We start from the raw sequence: 19,973 nt of genomic DNA on the forward strand, positions 1-19,973 counted from the left end.
CCGGGAGTGGCTTAAAGGTCATGTAACTATGTGGGAGTGGCTTGCCGACCAAGATAAGTTTTCAAATAGGTGGTTGGACTTTTTTTCAGTTGATTAAGTCATATTATTTGAATAGCCACAAAAAGGACAAAGATAGACGGCATTATTTGTTGAGGAGCACAGTAACATTTTTAAGGTTTTGTACTGAACCCACAAAGTTCAGTATGATAACAGATTAGGCAAGTAGCTCAATTTTCTTTAATTGCTATAAAAGTTCATTTCCAGATAATGATTAAAATAATTGAAGCATTTATGGGTAAAAACATACTATTTATTTATTTCCTATTTTAGAAGTAATTAAGGATCATAGTAAGGTACTAGAGATGGAAGGACAATAAAAAACAATTAAGTATTCAATAAATAGTGCATAAACTTAATACCCCCACTGCACCCCCCACCCCCACCCCCGTGTGCCGTGGGGGCAGCAGCCCATTACTGATTCTGTCCTTATCAGGTCTGGAGATATCTCCAGGGCAGCAGTGTAGGGCAGCAGTGAAGAGCTTTTTCCACCAAACGCTCCTGGAGCATTTTCATAAAAAACACCAAGAATATTTTAGTCATAACTGACTCATCTGTGAACATTGATGATCCAAGAATGCATCTACTAATGCATTATTATAGCAGATGATACTCTACCCGGATTTTTCAAGCTAGGCATTTTTACAGTCAGTTCCTCCAAGAGATGGCGTGGGAAATACCTGCACTGCATGTTTAAGAAACAAGGAAAGCTGAACAGGAATCAGCAGCGCAAAAGACCGAATCTAGGCTTTCTACTGCAAAGATCTGAAGGCTAAAAACAACCTCCCCCGGGCTTGACAGGTTGCAGCAGGAAACCAATAACAGAACCCAAAGATTGATGTCTCTGGAAGAGCATTGCTGTTGACTAGTAACATTTATTGCCATTGTTGCTTTAGGCAGTGAGCCTGCCTGAATGAATATGACTAAAGAGTCTACGGAGAGGGGTGGCATACAAATCTAATACAAATCTAATAGATAGATAGATAGATAGATAGATAGATAGAAAGAAAGAAAGAAAGAAAGAAAGAAAGAAAGAAAGAAAGAAAGAAGCAATTCCAGTATATTTGGAGAGCAACAGATCAGTAGTGGATTCTAAAATCATTTATTACCAGTTTGTGCACAAGCTCGTGTATGATGCTTCTGCACATGTGCAGAAGTGTCCCGGGTGGATGGGCGGAGCCTCCCGCCACTGGCGCTACCAGTTCTAAGAACCAGGCCAAACCAGGAACAACCCACCATTGCATCAGATGTAGGAAAAGAAAAGTTAAACCAACATAGAACTTTAAAATGTATTTCAAATTCATACACAGACACACACACACATTTATGAAAACAAGAAGTTAAAATATTAGCTTTTAAAAAACTTAATAATTACAGATTTCTTAATAGGCACCGAACATAGGGTGACAATACACAATACACAAAATACACAAAAATTCTTAGAAATATAGAAACACAGAAAACTGACGGCAGAAAAAGACCTCATGGTCCATCTAGTCTGCCCTTATACTATTTCCTGTATTTTATCTTACAATGGATATATGTTTATCCCAGGCATGTTTAAATTCAGTTACTGTGGATTTACCGACCACGTCTGCTGGCTGGGAGTTTGTTCCAAGGATCTACTACTCTTTCAGTAAAATAATATTTTCTCATGTTGCTTTTGATCTTTCCCCCAACTAACTTCAGATTGTGTCCCCTTGTTCTTGTGTTCGCTTTCCTATTAAAAACACTTCCCTCCTGGACCTTATTTAACCCTTTAACATATTTAAATGTTTCAATCATGTCCCCCCTTTTCCTTCTGTCCTCCAGACTATACAGATTGAGTTCATTCTTTCCTGATACGTTTTATGCTTAAGACCTTCCACCATTCTTGTAGCCCATCTTTGGACCCGTTCAATTTTGTCAATATCTTTTTGTAGGTGAGGTCTCCAGAACTGAACACAGTATTCCAAATGTGGTTTCACCAGCGCTCTATATCTTCTGTAGAGGTGGACTACTTAATAAAGCTATTGGAAACTAGATGGGTTTGTTAGCAAAGATATTTTTCTAATTTCTAGCATTCTGATATCTGTCAGTGCCATGCCCAGTTTCTGTTGCAAAAATCTTTTTTTTCTTTAGCAGTACAGAAGAAAGTCTTATATAATTAATGAAAAGACATTTATGTTTTCAAGCTTTCGTCACCTCTCCTGTCTTGATCATTGCAATGCGCTCTACATGAGGCTACCCTTGAAGAGTGTTTGGAGACTGCAGATAGTCCAAAATGCAGGTGCACGAGTTGTCATAAGTGTATGTCAGTACACCCATATAACACCAATGCTCCGCATGATGCACTGACTATCAGTTAGTCTCCGATCACAATTCAAGGTGTTGGTTATTACCTATAAATCCCTGCATGGCTTAGGACCAGACTATTTACAGAACTGTCTCCTGTTCCCAGAGACCAATAAGGTCACACAAGGTTGACCTTCTCCAGGTCCTGTCGACTAAGCAATGCAGGTTGGCAGGACCGAGGGGGTGGGCCTTCTCTGTGGCTGCCCTGGCTCTGTGGAACCAACCCCGCCCCCCATGTCCGTACTGCTCCCACCCTACTGGCCTTCCGAAAGGCTGTGAAGACTTGGCTTTGCCAGCAGATCTGGGGGCCGTGAATATTTACATCTATCACTGCCAAATTGTGTTTGAGTGATATGCATGTGAGTTGATTGCACTACTTGTTTTGTGGGTTTTTATAATGGGCTTTGTATTGTTTTAATACTTAATATTTGACTTCTTTTTATTATTGTAGTGCATTTTTTATATCGCTGTAAGCCGCCCTGAGTTCCATTGGGATTGGGAGGCATAGAAGTTGAAATAAATAAGTGAATGAATGAATGGATGGATGGATGGATGGATGGATAGATAGATAGATAGATAGATAGATAGATAGATAGATAGATAGATCAGTCAGTCAGTCATTTCTTGACAAGGAATCTGAAACATTCTTGTACACTGCCTTTCAAACCCAAGTACTGTGTTAGCGTTCTTAGAAACATAGAAACATAGAAGACTGACGGCAGAAAAAGACCTCATGGACCATCTAGTCTGCCCTTATACTATTTCCTGTATTTTATCTTACAATGGATATATGTTTATCCCAGGCATGTTTAAATTCAGTTACTGTGGATTTACCAACCACGTCTGCTGGAAGTTTGTCCCAAGGATCTACTACTCTTTCAGTAAAATAATATTTTCTCATGTTGCCTTTGATCTTTCCCCCAACTAACTTCAGATTGTGTCCCCTTGTTCTTGTGTTCACTTTCCTATTAAAAACACTTCCCTCCTGAACCTTATTTAACCCTTTAACATATTTAAATGTTTCGATCATGTCCCCCCTTTTCCTTCTGTCCTCCAGACTATACAGATTGAGTTCATTAAGTCTTTCCTGATACTTTTTATGCTTAAGACCTTCCACCATTCTTGTAGCCCGTCTTTGGACCCGTTCAATTTTGTCAATATCTTTTTGTAGGTGAGGTCTCCAGAACTGAACACAGTACTCCAAATGTGGTCTCACCAGCGCTCTATATAAGGGGATCACAATCTCCCTCTTCCTGCTTGTTATACCTCTAGCTATGCAGCCAAGCATCCTTCCGCCCGACCACACTGCTCACCCATTTTGAGACTGTCAGAAATCACTACCCCTAAATCCTTCTCTTCTGAAGTTTTTGCTAACACAGATCTGCCAATACAATACTCAGATTGAGGATTCCTTTTCCCCAAGTGCATTATTTTACATTTGGAAACATTAAACTGCAGTTTCCATTCTTACTATATAACTTACACATTATATTAGCACTATTATTTACATGAGGACACAGGGATGGATATGCTATCCTTCAAGAAATTACCCTCAGTAACCTGCTAAAAACTCCCAGGGATTTCCAGGATAATTTTCAATTTATAGTATACTGGGACTCTGACAGGTTTTTTTAAGTAAATCTAAGGCTTCAATTCACAGTCTTCATGATCTTCACGTTGTTATCTCTTTCCCATGTATGTTTTTTAAAAATCTGACTTTGATAGTCTATGGCTCTTTTTGATTTGCTTCTTGCAAGTCATCCTAATCATTCTACGAGTCTCTTGGACTGCAAGGCGATCCAACTGGTCAGTCCTAGAGGAGATCCACCCTCTTTAGAAGGCCTGAAGACGAAACTCAAATAATTTGGCCACCAAATGAGAAGGAAGTATTCACTGGGGAAGAGCCTAATGCTGGGAAAGACTGAGGGCAAAAGAAGAATGGGATGACAGAGAATGAGGTGGCTGGATGGAGACACTGAAGCAGTAGATGTGAGCTTAAATGGACTCCAGAATATGGTAGTGAACAGGAAGGCCTAGAGGAACATTGTCCCTCGGGTTGTGATGGGTCGGACACAACTTTGCAACTGTTTACTTATTTATTTTATTTATTTATTTTGTCCAATACAAATTGAAAGTTAAAGAGAATAAAAACATGTAGTAGTAAATATCAGGGAAGGGATAGAAGAAGAGATATGAGAATAGAATACATCAATGAAGAGTAGAGGAAAGGATATATGAATGGGAGAAAAGATATATAAAATATAGGAGAAACAATTCGACAGGGGACGGAAGGCACACTAGTGCACTTGTGCTCACCCTAACTAACAACATCAAGTCATCCTTCAAGACTATACAAACATTATTTTTAAAATTATAGTATTCTTGGGCTGGGGATTGAGGTGGAAAAGACTGCTTCTGCTAACCACTGGCCCTGCTTCTGCCTCTTCACATATTTTAAAATTTGAATCAGAAGAAGGGGCAATGTTTTCCTTCTGAGCAGATGTATAGAGCACAATGAAAGAGAGGAACTGAACACTAGCAGCAAGGAGGCAAATGAATTCAGGGAGAGCCCTTCCTTCATGAACAGTATTTAATTGGAAGACTACCTACAACCTGCAGTCCACAGTGTCTGGGGCTCTCCTAAATCACTTATCACCTCCGGTGCTCCTTTCTTTCCCTCCATAAAGTGGAAAAAGCTATTTTAATTTATTGTTAGATTTCTATAGCTTCCCATCTCAACAAGTGACATTCCCAACCATTTTGCAATCAAGCTTAGAACTATCGTTCAGTTAATACAATTTCACAAGAAAAAAACAAGAAAGATGAATTTGAACCTTAAAGTAAATTAAAGTTCAGACAGTTCCCATCTGTACTCTTCAATGCTATTTGAAATGCTTTCATAGGAAAATAAATAACACCTTACAAGCATGAATTAGCGGTTTACTAAAGCAAGAGGGTGATCTTCTTAAAACACAGTATTATTCTTCCTTTAAAATGAAACCACACTTAGAAATATTACTGCAATAGTATTTGCTTACCAAAAATTCACTGGTGAACTCTTCCTTGTTGAGATTTCGGATCCTTTCCAGGTTTTTCATAATAATTTCTCTTTGATCCATGCCGTAAAACCCGATGAAGATGTCAGAAAGGAAGATGAACATGACAAATACATGCTCGAGTGGAAACAGCCACCAGTGTGGAGGGTTCTTGTCGGAGTCTGGTTTGCTTAGCTCATCACAAGACCAGAAGGAAGTGAGTAGCAGCCACAGTAGGGAACTTAAAAAAAATCCTTGTCAGGCCCTAGTGCCTTCAACCTTGAGAATGAAAGAATATACAGTATTGCTTTACATAACACAAAAGCAGCTTATTTTGGTTAAAATGATCCTAAAGCCTCATGTAAGATGTGTTTCTTACCCAACAGATCATTGAGATAGCATTCTTTCCACGAAGAAGGCACAAATAGCTGTAAAGATACTTCAGGTTCCTGATATATGCTTTGTATTGTAGTCAGATTTCATTCTTAAATCCATCTTCTTCATTTATAAGGCTGAAATACTTATGTGGTGATAAGCAGCTTTCTCATATTTTAAGAACATTCTTTGTACGTATGTCCATTTTTCTCCTCCCACCAGAAAGACATGGCTTAGCTTCTCAAATATATTAGTCACGTTTTAGCCCTAAACTTGGTAGAAAATATTCCAAAATATTCAGACATTGCTGCCCTTTCACATGACCTAAACTGAACTTTCCAGAGCACTTCAGCGGCAGACATGTTTATGTCCAAATGTTAGTTACCCAGGGATTATGTAAATTTGACTAGACAGTTCCTGGAATGCAGACTATCTGAGTGATTTTTGTTACCATTCTTCAGAAGAATGTTGATTGCAGTTTTTGGAAAACTTAAGTAAAAATAAGATTCTAAATACCTCTTCTGCCTACTTAACTTACAAAAATAATATGCAAGAGGCTTGTGTCTCTGCCACAGGGGAGCACTGCCCCCAGCTGTTTCTTCATTGACATGTTAATGACTAACATATTGAATATCCTGTGTGGTTGGAACAAATTCGATATTCAGAATAAATATATAGATAAGGCAAAGTTTATTGAACATTCTTCGTACCACTGTATGTATATCACTGAACCCAAAGTTTTCTGGCTTTTTTGCATCTCTAGCAGTCATGTTTTTCCACGTTTCCCTTTCCATGCAAACCTAGATATATATTTCTGCCATTGCTTAAAATGGAACAAAATAGGTTTTGCTTGAAATAAAAACATAATTCTAGGCAATATATTCATTTCTTTCACAAACCTTCTCCCCAGCAATGACAACTGTAATTTCTCCCCTCTAGGAATGTCCTTACTTTTATTCTATGCCTTAATGTAATTGTTCTGAAATAGCATGTAATTCATATTTTATCATAGTGAAATCTTTTCACTTTTTTTCTCAATCTTAAAGCCATTTTTTGCTCTTCCGTCTTTGTGTTTTTGTTAACATCTTTGTTTGTTTTCCCATTGTTAATTTTAAATCCAGCTAATGTATTGATTGATTGATTTTGCCCAATACACAATGAGGGTTTTAGTGGGTATACACATAGTAAAATACATGATGAAGGTTATAGAGGAGATACTCATAGTAAAATATATCTAAGAAAGAAGAGAAGAGAAGTTATAGGAATAGAACATATCAATGAAAGAATAGAAGAAGAGATATAGGAATAGAAGAAAGGTATAGGAGATATAGGAGAGCAATAGGACAGGGGACGGAAGGCACTCTAGTGCACTTGTACCCGCCCCTTACTGATCTCTTAGGAATCTGGATAGGTCAACCGTAGATAATCTAAGGGAAAAATGTTGGGGGTTAGGGGTTGACACTATGGAGTCCGGTAACGAGTTCCACGCTTCGACAACTCGGTTACTGAAGTCATATTTTTTACAGTCAAGTTTGGAGCGGTTAATATTAAGTTTAAATCTGTTGTGTGCTCTTGTGTTGTTGTGGTTGGAGCTGAAGTAGTCGCCGACAGGCATGACGTTGCAGCATATGATCTTGTGGGCAATAATTAGATCTTGTTTAAGGCGTCTTAGTTCTAGGCTTTCTAGACCCAGGATTGAAAGTCTTGTATCGTAGGGTATTCTGTTTTGAGTAAAGGAGTGAAGGGCTCTTCTGGTGAAGTATCTGTGGATGTTTTCAAGGGTGTTAATGTCTTAGATGCGATATGGGTTCCAAACGGATGAGCTGTAGTCAAGGATGGGTCTGGTGAAAGTTTTGTAAGCTCTGGTAAGTAGTGTGAGATTGCCAGAGCAGAAGCTACGTAGAATTAGGTTTACAACTCTTGAAGCCTTCTTGGCTATGTTGTTGCAGTGGGCTTTGGCACTTAAATCTTTTGTTATTAGTATACCGAGGTCTTTAACCGAGTGGGGGTTATCTGTGATAATTTGATTATTTAGTTTGTATTTGGAGTTCAGATTCTTTTTCCCAATGTGTAGGATAGAGCATTTGCTAGTTGAGATTTGGAGTTGCCATGTGTTAGACCACTCAGAAACAGAGTTCAGGTCTTTTTGGAGAGTAGTTGTGTTATCGGTGGTGTTGAAGAGTTTTACATTGTCGGCGAAGAGGACACAGTTGCTTGTGATGTAATCACAAAGGTCAAAATTGTTTATTTTTTTTCATTGTGTTCCTATTATTTCCAAAGAATCTTTCAGAATTCTTATCATATAATCAGCACCATCTGTAATTTATATATGTCAACTTTAATCTTCAATTCAGCAATTCTTTATTCTTCGCTTATATTGTTCTTCAATACTTTCAGAGATTAGATCAATAACAGTGATGACCAGAGGGACATTGCAAAGCAAATGTTTTATATCCTTTTTTTCCTGCATTTTTAATGCATTTTTCATAAATAAGCTATTTCTTGTTTCAGTGGTTTAAAGTACTGAAATAATTCATTTTTGAGGAACATTTGCCCCATTTATATTCAACGTTAGGTATTTAAAATCTATATTTATTCCAAAAAAGAAGAAGCATAGGATGGGGGATACTTGGCTTGCAATGTATGCCTGCGTAAAAAAGCCCAGTAAATGACCACAAATGGAATATGTGTCAGCCATGCATTGTAGCTGCAAATGGTAAATGAAAATGTAACACTTTCTGCAGAAGTATAGTTTCCAGAAAATGGGAAATAATAGTTCCACTTTAATTTTCATGTTCTCTCCGTTCCGAGCACCAGATTTTAATGAAGTGTTGTAAATGCAATACCAGTTCAGACAAACAGGTTCAGAAAAAGGTAATGGGGAGAATAAGGTTAAAAATTAAGCCTATGAAAGGACATTGATGATGTTTAATTTTAAATATAAATTATTATGATGGTGTTTTTCTAATACTGACATAGAAATCATACAGTTTCCCATTCTAGAGTGCAACACAAAGGCAGGTTCAGGCTGACTAAAAGAAAAGAAAACCTCCATTCAGTAAAAATAGTTTGGCAGGGAGCCAATTTCCTAAAATTTGGGCTTCCCCTTACTGGCTAGACAGTCATATATCTGGGAAGTTTCTATTTGGATTCTTGGGCTAAGCAAGAAGTTGGACTTATTGACCTAACTGACTCTTTTCAAGACAAGAATAGAGTGGTACCTCTATTTAAGAACTTAATTCGTTCCGTGACCAGGTTCTTAAGTACAAAAGTTTGTAAGTACAAGCAATTTTTCCCATAGGAATCGATTTAAAAGCAAATAATGCATGCAAACCCATTAGGAAAGAAATAAAAGCTCGGAATTTGGGTGGGAGGAGGAGGAGGAGGAGGACAGTCGCTGCCAAAGGAAGAAGGTGAGGTGAGGGAAATAAAAAAAATCCAAAGGCTTAAAAAAAAAAGAGGGACTCTGAGGCAGCGAGGAGGAGCACACGTCTCCTATACATCCGGCGCAAGGCTGCCTCCCATACACTGCGCCAGAGAGAGAAACCCAGGGGGAATGGCAAGAAACTGGCCGGGCCTTCGTGACACTCTCAAATTTCCTGGGAAATTTTTCCGGCCTCAGGTTCTTAAGTTGAAAATGGTTCCTAAGAAGAGGCAAAAAAATCTTGAACACCCGGTTCTTATCTAGAAAAGTTCTTAAGTAGAGGCGTTCTTAGGCAGAAGTACCACTGTACTATGTTTTCTTTCATTTGTTTGAGAACTGGAATTATAGTTCATGAAGACATATATACTGTACAGCAGTGGTCCCCAATGTTTTTTCCACCAAGGACCAGTTTCAGCAAGACAATTTTTCTATGGCCCAGTGGGGGCGGAAAGGGGCGTGGTTGGGGGCAGGATTAAGCATGGGGGTGCTGGTCCTCCCCGCCCCTCTTTCCCACCATCGTCCTGTAGCCGGCAGAACCTGCCTCCCAAGCCCTCTTGCCCAGCGGGAGCTAAGCGCTGGAGAGAGGGGGTCAGGCTGGCCCTCCTGCCTCCCCCCAGCCAAAAACGCAAAAGCGCCCCGCAGCAGAAGCCAAAAGAGGCTTGAGCCTCTCGGTCCTTCCCCCCCCTCTGTCCCATCCATCGTCCTGTGGCCGGCAGAACCTGCCTCCCGAGGCCTCTTGCCCGGCGGGAGGCGAAGCGCTGGAGGGAGGGGGTGGCGGCATGAGGGCCGGCAGCTGCTGACTCCACGGACCGGTGCAACATGCCCCGCGGCCCGGTACTGGTCCGCGGCCCGGTGGTTGGGGACCCCTGCTGTACAGTGAATAATCCCCATTCTTCTCATTGTTTCTTTGATTCTGATTTCTTTAAACTCATTCTAGAAAATAGCTGAATTTTCTTAAGTAACACTTAGACATTCATACCACCTTATGGTATTTTAAAGCATTCTCTGGACTCTTTACAGTGTCATAATATTGCCCCAATAATCTGGGTCCTCATTTAATCAAACTCGGATGGATGGAAGGCTGAATCAATCACGAATCGCGTCAGAATTGAACTCCAAGCTGTGGGCAGAGATTGTCTGCAATACTGCATACTAACCACTGCATCACCAGAGCTCTTAAAAGAATGCTATAGAAACATATAATTTATTTTAGCCATGAAGTTAGGCATTCCCAAAGACTACCACTTTAAACGGGATGAATATATTCAACATTTTCCAAGATGAAGCTTTGTTAGCTTGGAGTGGGAAATGTAGCTCAACCAGGGTTGAAATTCAGCAGGTTTGGACAGGTTCTATAGAACCGTAATGGCAAATATGTGCAGTTCAGAGAACTGATAAATCGTACCACTTGACTGGTCTCACCCCTCCACTCCCATTCACTCCTTCTCTCCTACTCGGGCTCATATACACAGCGCAAACATGAGAAGTAGGAGAGAATGTTGAACACTAGATGACTTGGCCCAACTTTTCTGTTGGTTCTGTGGGCATGGCTTGGTAGGCGTGGCTTGGGTTGGCCACACCCACCAAGCGATGCCTACAAAACTAGTAGGGGAAAACATTGACTGTGATTTCTGAGTTCAACACATTTGAACGATATGAGATTGACATATGAAAGTGCAATTTGCTCAAAAACAAAGATTTTCAAGCAAGCACGGAACAGTCAATCTTGCCATATCTATTAAAAAAGAAAGGACTGTCCATAAAAAAGAATGCTTCATACCAGTTACTGCTAAGTAATTTAAAATTTTAATTTAATTATACCTTATAACTACATGTAAAGACTACACATGAGCAATATGAGTTATATCATGGTAATAAACTGAGGGAAAATCATTGTCATTTGGTTCAAATGAGGCAAGTTTCCTGATAAGGCATTGATAACACATAGTTTAATAACCCATATTTCTTCTATCTTTCTTATTTTAGGCATTCTTAACTATCTTCTTCACATGCCATTATGGTTAATTAAAGCTTTCTAATATGTTGTGCAATATTTTTCCTCAGATATTTTATCCTGCAAATGTTTATACAGAGAGAACTGGCACCAACTAACACTCCAGAAAAATGAGATGCAACTAATGCTCAAGTCTTCCCAGATATTGATATTTCTTTCGTATGAAAAAAAGAATATATTAATAACTAGGACAAAGGAACTGATTATCTATTAAAGCAGAAGACTGTAAACTGGTGTGGTGTATTATATGGAATTGTGACTGCAGGAATTATCTGTGAAATTCCTTGACTCAAAATTTAATTGCAATGACAACCAAGCTACCGTATTTATATTTATTTTGTTTCTTTACAGAATTGTATATAGCTTTTCAATTAATCTGCAGTTCTATTTCCAGTTTTGAAGCAACTCTCCAGCTCTATTTCCTCCAAAATAGCAGATGAGATTTTCATATTGGAAGCAAGAAATTATGGGTTGCTTAGACTTCTTGCAAGATTACCCTAAAAGAAAGAAAAAGAAAAATATTGCTAATAAATGAGGGCAGAAGGGATGATAAATGACCTTTCTCCAAAGTATCATATATAATGATCCTGAATCCATTGTTGTGAAACACATTGGGATTTTGATTTAAGATCTGAAGATGACATCAGTAGATGCCATTGTATTTGCTCCCATACCTTATACTCGGAGGGAATATCACTGCACAAAATAAAAATATTTATTTATTTTTATTTATTCATTTGTCCAATACACAAGTACATAGGAAGAAAATAGACATGTGATAATATAAAAAGAGTGAAAGTGGGCTTAGAGGAGAGGAAATATGACAGGAAGAGAATATATAAGATAGGTGAAAGAAAGGAAAGACAATTGGATAGAGGACGAAAGGCACACCAGTTAAATATGGAAGGAGCTTGTCCCTGGCTGTCCTCAGCAATCAACTCCTTCTGCCTGTTGTTTGGAAACTGCACATTAGTGACATCCATGAATCAGGATATAAAGGACTCTGCACTCATGTGCATGTGAGAAAGGAGTGGATCATTTTGTATTAGTGCAGATTGTTTCATTTTTAGAATTTCACATTCAGAAATATTTCAGTTAAAACATGAGGAATAAATCTTTAAAATAGAACACAACTTTTTTCAAGTGGTGTTTTCAGATTTTTGACTGTTTCATAGGTTTATTCACTATTACTAATGAAATAGTAATTCATGTTGTTCTGCTGGTTATTTCTTTTCTGTTTTCTGAGCTTTTGATGGTTGGCCCTAAATGCCATTATCCACTTGCTAAGTCACAGTTAAATATTAATTTAACTTACCCAGCCACCTTGACTTTCAATATAGCCTTTCACTTCAGGATTTCTGTTGATTGTTTCCGTGAGTATGTTTATCTGGCCCTTATCTCCATGAGTTTCCTCCATGAGTTTCTCAAACATTTTCACAGCAACAGCTAGAAAAGCTTTTACAGGCTCTAGCCCAGGAGTTTGAGTGACCCAATTCCTGCTGAGAGATTCTGCTACTTCTCCAAATTTCTTTATCTGTAAAAATAGAATGAATACTTTAAAAAAAAAATGCAGTTACTGAAAGACAGCAAGTATTTATGTTGAGGAACTTACCTTGGTTCGCCTTAAAATTTGAATCAAACATTTATCAATAGGATTAAATATCTAGAAGGAACTATAAGGAACTAAAGATTATAATTAAAGGAGAAGATCAGTTAAATTTGACTTAGTAATACATAATGGAACAAAATATTTTAAAATTGGATGGATTGAAGAATATTTGCCTGGTTTTTAAAAAATGTTTTCATTTTATTAAGCATACATTAAAAACATTGAACACAGTGTAGCCGTTCTGGCATTTTCTTTGCCATAAATACTAAAATATCATGTAACTTAATATATATCCAGGGGTGAAATGCTACCTGTTTGGGTGGGTTCACCTGAATTGTTAGTAATAAATACTTCCGGTTCTCTGAATCTAATTGTTTTTAAAAAGTTAAAAAAAAAAAGTTTTCCACCTTTTGCTCAACTTATCAGAGCTGATAAACCTTTTTTTTTTACTTTTTAAAAGGCATTTTTATTACCTATTTCCTGAAGCTGGTAGTAAAAAAAGAAGTCCCAACTCTCAGCTGTTTGACAATCAGCTGGAGAGGGATCATCCAACAACCTTTTATTTTTTAAAAAAACGTTTTTTAAAGCATTTTTTAAAACCCTACTTCTTCCTTGGAACTGTGACTTTGTGAGGTTCCTGCTTTGTTGTAGGGGTGGCTATTTTCTGAAGTCCAGGCTGCTTCTGCATTGTGTGCGCGTCAGTTGTGTAGGAGTCAGTTGTGTAGCTTTTGTGTTATTTTTGTGTAAAGTGTGATAGTTGGTTTTTGAGCTCTCCATGATTCTGCGAGCATCCTGCTTATTGTTGTAGGGGCCATTTTGTAGGGAATCAACTGTTTTTGCGCTGTGTGTGAGTCAGTTGTGTGGATTTTGTGTTGTTGGTGTGTGAAAGTTGGTTTTTGGGCTTACTTAGTCACATGACCATGCCCACCCAGTCACATGCCCACCAAGCCACACTCATAGAACCAATAGGGAAATTTTTTAGATTTCACCATTGTATATATCCTATTTATGTAACTTTAGTTCAGGGGTCAGCAACCTTAAACATTCAAAGAGCCACTTTGGCTCATGTCCCACAGAAAATAAAATGCTTGGAACCACAAAATCTGAGTGGGCATGATCAAATGGATGTCACTCACTCCCATCAGTCACATGACCCACAGTCACTCCATGTTTTCTATGGAAAATAGGTAACTCCCTCTCTGTCTATCTCCCTCTCGGTGTTTGTGTGTATCTATGTCTGTGAGTATGTATGAGGGTATATGTGTGTGTGTGTGTGTCTCTATCTCTCTTTATGCCCTGTGCCTCTTCCCACTCTGAGAAAGCCCTGCAGCCCTGCATATATTCTTTGGGGCTTTCCGCCAGTTGTTTTTCTCTTTTTCCTTTTGGAAAGGCAGGTTGGCAGAGTAATGAGGGCAACCTGCAGCAGAGACTTCACTCTCCTTCCTTCTCTTGTTACCCCTGGCTGGCTGGCGAAGCTGGGATGGTGTGCACAAGAGGCAGGGGAGAGGGAGGAGGAGGAAAGACTCTGCCATGCATTCCTCCATCAGCCCGAGTTTCCAAAATGAAGAAAGAAAAACAGTTGCTTTACTTTACTATATTTTCCATTTATAATTCCCAGTAAGAATAATTCTGGTTTAAATTCTATTTCCTCTCCAGTTAACTCTGCCAACCATACTTGAATTTTTTGCCAATATTCTTAGGGTTCTTAGGCTTATGCACGAATCCCAGCAACCGATAAGGTCCCACCGAGTTGGCCTTCTCCGGTTCCCGTCAACAAAACAATGTCGTTTGGCGGGCCCCAGGGGAAGAGCCTTCTCTGTGGTGGCCCCGGCCCTCTGGAACCAACTCCCCCCGGAGATTAGAACTGCCCCCACCCTCCCTGTCTTTTGTAAACTACTCAAGACTCATTTATACCGCCAGGCATGGGGGAGTTGAGATATTCCTTCCCCCTAGGCCATTACAAGTTATGCATGGTATGTCTGTGTGTATGTTTGGTTTTATATTAAGGGTTTTTAGTTGTTTTTATTATTGGATTGTTACATGTTGTTTTTATCATTGTTGTTAGCCGCTTTGAGTCTACAGAGAGGGGCGGCATGCAAATCCAATAAATTATTATTATTATTATTATTATTATTATTATTATTATTATTATGTTATGATTTCAGAAGAAATGAAATACTACCGGTTTGGCATGGTTCTGGTGTACTGGTAGTGGTGGCCAGCGGTAGTTCAGAGAACTAGTAGTGGTGGTTCCTCCCACCCAACGGGGGCACCACTATTTTCTTTTTTAACCCACTGGGTATACCTTACGTGCATGCTCAGAGGTTGAAAAAGTGCATGTGACAGTGCAAATTGCTTGCTTCCGAACACGTAGGTAGATTTCACCACTGGTCTGGATAGCCTCCCTATATGAGACTTCGAAATAGACTTTTGTTAATGTTTTGAAGGATCTTGTGATAAGACAGAGAAAAAAATGAAAAGAAACCAAGTTCTAGGATATTATTTGAAGGGATTAAGATTGTTAAAGTAAAGGGAAGTGATATGAAGTTATTTTATATATGTATGTTTATAAACAAAAAAGATTTGTTTATAGACAAGAGACGACATATTGGGAAGCATTGATAATTTATTGTATATTAAGAGAAGGTATAAATTACTAAAATTGTTTACACCTGTTATGGAGGGGTGAGTTACGTCTTTATATATTTCTTCTACTTTTTTACTACATCATTTTTATTTATTTCTATTTTGTCTTCTTTTCCGCACTTGGTTTCCCCCCCCCCCTCTTTTTTTAAAGTTTGTAGTCATTCATACCTTTTTAATTGTAGCATTCAACAAAATTAACATATTTTTTAAAAAGAGCATAAAACATATCAAACTGGGAGAGATCAAAACTGGGAGAGATCAAAACAGTCAAATATAAAATGCTTTGCATCTAGAAAGCCACAAAAAAGTAGTATTAGATAAGTTCTAATAGTTAATGATAAACTAAAACTGATGGATTTTGACAAGAATGCTTAGAAAGGTAATTACCATTTTTCTGCTTTTCTTTGCAATCACTGCCTTTACTTGGCCCTCAATTTCTTCATTGTACTGATCTCCTAAAGATTTCAGTAAATTGGCAATATGAACTGGATCGAAACTGCTTGCTGAATCAGCTGCTAGTTAACAGAAAGCCAATACTGATTTACAGGTTCTATCCTTATACAAAAATATTCTAGTTCAATTTCTATTCCATTTCAATTCTAAACCTTTTTGACTTGTCCAATATGATTTGATTTGATTTTTATTTTTTATTGGATTTGTATGCCGCCCCTCTCCGTAGACTCGGGGCGGCTAACAACAGTAGTAAACAGCATATGACAATCCAATATAAACAGGTAAAAGCCCCTATTGTAAAACCAACATATGACATTTGCCTCCATTTTAAATTTAGGTAAAGAGAATTTAAATTTGCTTATTTAAAAAAATATAGGTTAGTCTCAGGTTACAACTACTTATTCACAGCTTCACTATGACTACAGTGGGAGATGAGGAAAGACTGGTATGTTTACTGTGTCTAAAAATGTTGGTAGTGGACAGCATGAAGCCAAATAAATTAAGGTGTCACTTAAACACATTACACCACAATCACGCTGATAAGTCACTTGAGTTTTTTCAGTGAAAATGTGCCAAATATTGCAAGCAATTGTCCCGGCGGAGAGTTGGGGGTGCGTGAAATGTTTACTTCTTCCTGAGGGGGCATAATAGAAAATAGTTGAGAAGCACTGGCTTACATAATTGTGAAGATAAAAGCAGTGGGAGAAAGTTAATAGATATTAACAAAGTTATAGATACATACATTACACAGTTAACGATTTGGTATGTAATGATCGTAAACCTCAAAATGTCTACAGCATGTGCAGATTAATTTATCTGCTTCATAATTGAGACAGTCTGAGACAGAATTTGACCTATTTGGATTCAGTTTCAATTTTGGGGGCAATTCTTCCATTATTATTTGATTTAGGGACTGCTTCTTCTCACTTTCATGTCTTACCAAATTAACCATTAAATTATCTGCAAAGACCATGGACTGAATGGCCACCATTTCCCTATTACCGATATGTGTCCTTTGGTAGCTATTACCCAGAAAAGTAATTAAAGATAGTAATAGCATTTAAACGTATATACCACTCCATAATGCTTTACAGCATGTCAGCATATTTTCCCCAACAAACTGACTCCTCATTTTATTGACCTTAGAAGGATGGACGGCTGAGTCAGTCTTCTTCATGTATAGATTTATTATGTTTTATCAATAGGAATAAAATACAAAACGGAAAAGGTCAATCTTGTTGAGGTCAGTTCGAACTGTGGGTGGTGGACACTGCCTTTAACCACTGTGCCAACAGGGCTCTTAAAATTATCTATCTATCTATCTATCTATCTATCTATCTATCTATCTATCTATCTATCTATCTACCTACCTACCTACCTACCTACCTACCTATCTAAACCAACTTAGAACTAAAGAGAAATTTCCTGACCGTTAAAACAATTAATCAGTGGAATAGCTTGCCACACTAGAAGTTTTAAAAAAGATGTTGGATAACCATTTGTTTGAAGTAGTGTAAGGTTTCCTGCCCAAACAGGGGATTGGACTAGAAGACCTTCAAGGTCCCTTTCAAATCTGTTGTTGTTGTTCCTATCTCTCTCTCTCTCTCTCTCTCTCTCTCTCTCTCTCTCTCTCTCTCTCTCTCTCTCTCTCTCTATCTATCTATCTATCTATCTATCTATCTTAGTTTCATATACTGTATATCTTATCTTTCCTGCTACTTAGCAGTTTAGGATTTTGAAAACTCTATTGACTGTGTTTAAAACCTGCTTCCTTAAATACCATTTTTCCCATATAGCACAATCCATGATAATTCAGGCAGGTGAGGCAAACAGAACCTTGATGAAAATGGTAGCACCCACAGCAGAATTAACAACATCCAGAAATTGTAATAAACATTTACCTGTGGAAATAATCAAAACTTATTGTGAAAGAAGAATATCCATTTCCACTGCCCCAAAGGAGCAATGTTATATTGCATGCAAATAGATAAAATGTAACTAAAAATCACCAAAAGTACAATCGGCCAAAACAAAAAACTGACACCTATCAACCTGGTAAAGGAAATGAAAAAGACAAAACCTCTATGCCCATGCTTCCCTTCACCCACAAAAGAGCTAGCTAGACACCATATACAAGACAAAAAAAATAAGCCTACAGTTATAGGGGGGGGGGGAGATTTAAATTGGCACTTGGCCATAATATTACAGCAGAACAATCATGCTGACATCCATCCCACACACAAATGCTTACATGCACATACTTAAACATGTTTTCCTATAAAATGCATCCTAGCAGCCGGTTATGTCCCACAGAATCGGCCTCTCCAGGTCCCGTCGGCCAGACAATGTCAGCTGGTGGGGCCTAGGGGAAGAGCCTTTTCTGTGGTGGCCCCGACCCTCTGGAATGAACTCCCTCCAAAGATATGTACCGCCCCTTCCCTCCTAGTCTTTCGTAAAGCTCGTAAAACCCATCTCTGCCAGCGGGCATGGGGACCGTGAGTGATGAGATTGTCTCTGGCTGATATTATGAATGATTGAATTGAATGAATGAATGTGTGTGACTGTATATGGGATTCAACACTTTTAGTAATTTGTTTAATTCTTTTAAAGTAATTTAGATTTATTTTATATATTGTTGCATTTATAATGTTGTGCGCTGCCCTGAGTCGTCTCAAGAAGGGTGGCCTAGAAATCTAATAAATAAATAATAAAATGTTAAAAGTATCCCATCCTCTGTAGCCTACCCCCAAGAGGTATCCCACTTAGCTCCTGAGAATAAAGGGATTGCCTTCTTTCTACCAGTAAAGTGCCTTGTATTCCATGTGCAATATTCTGAAATTGGAAAGGGACTTAGAAAAGTATTTTACCAAAACCTTCATGATTTAATTAATAAACTGTACGTTTAAAACAGAACTATTCAATTTTAAAACTTTATTTTGGAGTATTATTATGCCTTAAGAATGGAGTGTTTGATATTACAGACACAGTTCAGAATTAAGAAGCAAGTTCTTATCAAGATTTTTTTTTAAAAATCTTAATTTGGAATTTTAAATATTTATTTATTTTATTTATTTATTTATTGGATTTGTATGCCGCCCGTCTCCGTAGACTCGGGGCGGCTAACAACAGTAACAAAAAAACAGCATGTAAATCCAATACTAAAACAACTAAAAAACCCTTATTGTAAAACCAAACATCCATACATACATACAAACATACCATACAAGAATTGTAAAGGCCTAGGGGGAAAGAATATTTACATTTAAATGTAAATGTTCAATTTAAGATGACAGAATGCTAAAATACTTTAAAAATTGTGGTTTCCATTAGCTTTTATGTGCTATGGCGTAAAGAAACTACTTTTGGACTCTTAACAAAAGCCAGTATAGATAGCAGACTTATTTTTTTTACTCCAAGCAAGAAGATCAAAAGCTGGTCCTCACTTCAAAATTTGGGAAATACAAAGCCTCCCTCCCTCATTACAACTTACCGTACCTTGAAAATGAGCCTTTGCACCTTGTACAACAATTTTTGTCTCACCCTGGAGCTCCAGGCATCGGTCAGTTACTTTTAACCATGGCATGTAAAGAGTAGCAAACAAGGCTTCCACAATTTGTTCTGTTTGTTCTTCAAACGTCATTGAGTTGTTCATCTTCAGGTATGTATTTCAAACTTAATTTTCTAGGAATTGTTTCTTCTGATGTCTGGAAGAGGTCAAACATAAACAGTCTCCAGCAGCTTCCTTTATTTACAAGTCAGAACAGGAAACATAACTTACAAAATAAAATTATTTAGGTTTTCTGTGATCTGTAGTTCCACCATCATCGTTTTAAGATATTGTCATCTATTATAGTTAGAAAACATTAATTACCGGAAGCGTTCAGACTATCAAGTCCAACAATGCTTTCTCTTCTACCATTCAAGATACTTAGTTGACTAAGAGGAAGTAGATATTTTTATATTTGATATTGTATGCATAACCTTTGGACTCAAGGCATTTTGCAGCAGAAGCGGAGTAACGACGCG

At 38.0% G+C, this 19,973-nt stretch overlaps 2 protein-coding genes across 3 annotated transcripts in view; both read right to left on the bottom strand.

The window, feature by feature from the left end:
* The window catches only part of PTPN22 (protein tyrosine phosphatase non-receptor type 22), a 46,817-nt gene extending 40,790 nt beyond the window's left edge, over positions 1–6,027 (bottom strand). Inside the window, exons 1-2 of the mRNA XM_070748925.1 lie at positions 5,806–6,027; positions 5,430–5,705 (exon numbers count right to left, since the gene is read on the bottom strand). Of these exons, the coding sequence (XP_070605026.1) occupies positions 5,430–5,552 (123 nt within the window). The 5' untranslated portion in view covers positions 5,553–5,705; positions 5,806–6,027. The remainder of the gene's footprint in view (positions 1–5,429; positions 5,706–5,805) is intronic.
* Positions 6,028–11,557: 5,530 nt separating this feature from the next.
* On the bottom strand, positions 11,558–19,880 carry LOC139165701 (bcl-2-like protein 15). Of its 2 annotated transcripts, none has more exons than XM_070748927.1 (5): positions 19,819–19,880; positions 19,443–19,651; positions 15,882–16,006; positions 12,555–12,773; positions 11,558–11,736 (listed from the first exon to the last, which is right to left on the bottom strand). In XM_070748927.1, the coding sequence occupies exons 2-5, from the start codon at positions 19,597–19,599 to the stop codon at positions 11,704–11,706; spliced, it is 534 nt and encodes a 177-aa protein (XP_070605028.1). In that variant the 5' UTR covers positions 19,600–19,651; positions 19,819–19,880; the 3' UTR covers positions 11,558–11,703. The 2 variants fall into 2 exon arrangements, with proteins under 2 accessions (XP_070605028.1, XP_070605027.1); XM_070748926.1 differs by having other exon boundaries at positions 15,882–16,009.
* Between the last annotated feature and the right edge of the window lie 93 nt (positions 19,881–19,973).

This window comes from Erythrolamprus reginae, chromosome 3 (genome assembly GCF_031021105.1).
Source record: "Erythrolamprus reginae isolate rEryReg1 chromosome 3, rEryReg1.hap1, whole genome shotgun sequence".
NCBI lineage: Eukaryota > Metazoa > Chordata > Lepidosauria > Squamata > Dipsadidae > Erythrolamprus > Erythrolamprus reginae.

What these genes read in the sequence shown, in the direction of transcription:
- LOC139165701 (XM_070748926.1), bottom strand. Translation starts at nt 19,599, where the DNA reads ATGAACAACTCAATGACGTTTGAAGAACAAACAGAACAAATTGTGGAA. An exon ending in CAAAGAAAAGCAGAAAAATG is followed by an intron (nt 12,774 to 15,881) that starts GTAATTACCTTT and finishes CTATTTTTACAG; the next exon opens with ATAAAGAAATTTGGAGAAGT. An exon ending in TTGAAAGTCAAGGTGGCTGG is followed by an intron (nt 11,737 to 12,554) that starts GTAAGTTAAATT and finishes TCTTTCTTTTAG; the next exon opens with GGTAATCTTGCAAGAAGTCT.